This window comes from Tigriopus californicus, chromosome 5 (assembly GCF_007210705.1).
Source record: "Tigriopus californicus strain San Diego chromosome 5, Tcal_SD_v2.1, whole genome shotgun sequence".
Taxonomy (NCBI): Eukaryota; Metazoa; Arthropoda; class Copepoda; order Harpacticoida; family Harpacticidae; genus Tigriopus; species Tigriopus californicus.
The window spans coordinates 7,755,802-7,757,727 of NC_081444.1; the positions used below are offsets into that span (position 1 = coordinate 7,755,802).

A 1,926-nucleotide genomic window follows, 5' to 3' on the forward strand; every position below is an offset into this window, starting at 1 on the left:
TTGCAGTAAAAACGCGTTCATGCTCTTTCGAGTAATGAAAGTGGTGTCCCAAGAAGGTTTACCCCAAGCTCTGAAAAAGTACAATCCAATGCCTTTACGTCGAATGATGGGTGGTACTACTACTTCTTCACTATACACGAGCTTCGATCACCAGTCTCCCAATGACCAGGAGCAATCTGTTTTCAGTGATAGTTTTTTGCCAGTACTATCCAGTTTAATGGTCAAAATCGCTGAAGCACAGTTCAACCTCCATTTCCGAAAGGATCAACTTTTATCCACTCAAAACGGGTCCTCGAGTAGTGCCAAGACTTCTTTGTTGTCCCAGTGGCTTTCGTGGGTTCTTGACAGTTCCGATGGAACATCTCGCGAGGTCGACGAAATCGAGAAGATCGCTCAAAATTTGGAATTCGTCTCGCAAAAACTCTCTTCAGTGTTTTCAGTGTCCACTGATGTTACAGACTCTGTCAACTTCACCGGGAGAAATTCTCTCAGCCAAAAAGTTCATGACGAATCTGAACTGATGACCCCGGAGAGGAAATGGGACATTTTGAACCGACGCTATCGATACAATCCTACTTACCACGGTCATCCAGATGAAAAACCACTTCAAAGCGATGAATTTCACACCTTGGCTCGGCTACTTTATCGATTATCAAACTGGATTAATCTTAGTCTACCAATCGGCGACTACTATGAACGTCCTGGGCTAATAGGTACGGCATTTCGACAGATCAGTCACGGTCCATGTGTCTACAAGATCAGAGGGAAACATGGAGAACGAAGCGAGGTTCAGGTACCAGCTCGAATTAACCTCAGGTCTTTCGCTCATAAGCGGGTAATCTTCTACATTGTCATGAGTTACGTTCTTGCGCTCCTTCTTGGACGATCCGCAACGGGGAAAATCTTACTTCTCATGTTCACAGCCTGGATTGCTTGTCTGCTCTGGACCTCTCTCACCAAGGAGGCAAAGCTCTAAAAAAACTAACGGCATGAGTGAAAAAGCAACCGCCTATCTAAATAAAGCGAATTTGACACGGTTTACTCGTGAAAAAGTTTAGAAACTTATCATTATTGACCTCCGTTACAATCATGCTAATCTTGTTCTTCTGATAGTATCACTTTCGGTTTGATAGTTCAATAGTTTTAACATCTCCACGATCGATCGCACTCCGTCAGGACCCACGGGTTTGGCGGAAAGAGTTGCTAGAAATTGGGCAAACCTACCCAAATCCTCTTTCGCAACGCCGATTTCTCGCCAAGAACTGGGTAAAGCAGACACAATTTGTCTGGTTTTGACCAAGGCATCAAGAGGATCAGGGTTCATGCCTAGGCCAATGAGGAGGTATTTGTTGAGCAGACTACTCACGGCTAGATCTGCAAGCACTTTATCACCAAGCATTTCTTGCCACTTCAAAACGTTTTTCAACAATTTGAAACAACCCCAAAACTGACGATTCACAAACTGAGCATGAGGCGAAGACGGATTTTCNGCTACTCAAAGAAGACTCTTCATCCTCGCCTTCGTCCTCGTCCTCATGATCTCCATCCTCCCCTAAATAATCCCGGCTCGGTTTCTTGGTTTGCGTCAGATGTTGCGAGGCCGCTTTAAGGCCGGCAGCCTTCTTCTTGCGCTCCCGAATCTGGGCCAATTTGCTCTGTAGCCCCTCTACCCCGGGCGATGGGTCATCATCCTCACCATCCTGGGCCCAATGGGCAACTGTCGGGCGCGAAACAGCCAAAACGGGCGAATCGCCGCGGTTTGGGCTGTCCTCATCCTCGGAGTCTAATCGAGTGGTCCGCACATTCCGGAGCTTCTTACTTCGCGCGCCACTTTTCTTGCGGAAATGAGTGGAGGATATCATAGCTCTTGAATGATCAGGAATTGGAAAGCAAACTAAGATTCGTTCAAGGCCGGTTGGCGGGTTG

The 1,926-nt window shown here is 46.8% G+C and overlaps 2 protein-coding genes across 2 annotated transcripts in view; one reads left to right on the forward strand and one right to left on the reverse strand.

Moving 5' to 3' along the window:
• Window positions 1-521, forward strand: part of LOC131880761 (sphingomyelin phosphodiesterase 4-like) — a 2,261-nt gene extending 1,740 nt beyond the window's left edge. Inside the window, exon 2 of the mRNA XM_059227459.1 lies at window positions 459-521. Within this exon, the coding sequence (XP_059083442.1) occupies window positions 459-521 (63 nt within the window). The remainder of the gene's footprint in view (window positions 1-458) is intronic.
• Window positions 522-1,037: 516 nt separating this feature from the next.
• Window positions 1,038-1,926, reverse strand: part of LOC131880762 (PAX3- and PAX7-binding protein 1-like) — a gene marked incomplete in the record, with an annotated part of 11,471 nt that continues 10,582 nt past the window's right edge. Inside the window, 1 exon segment of the mRNA XM_059227460.1 lies at window positions 1,038-1,489. Coding sequence (XP_059083443.1) covers window positions 1,088-1,489 — 402 coding nt within the window.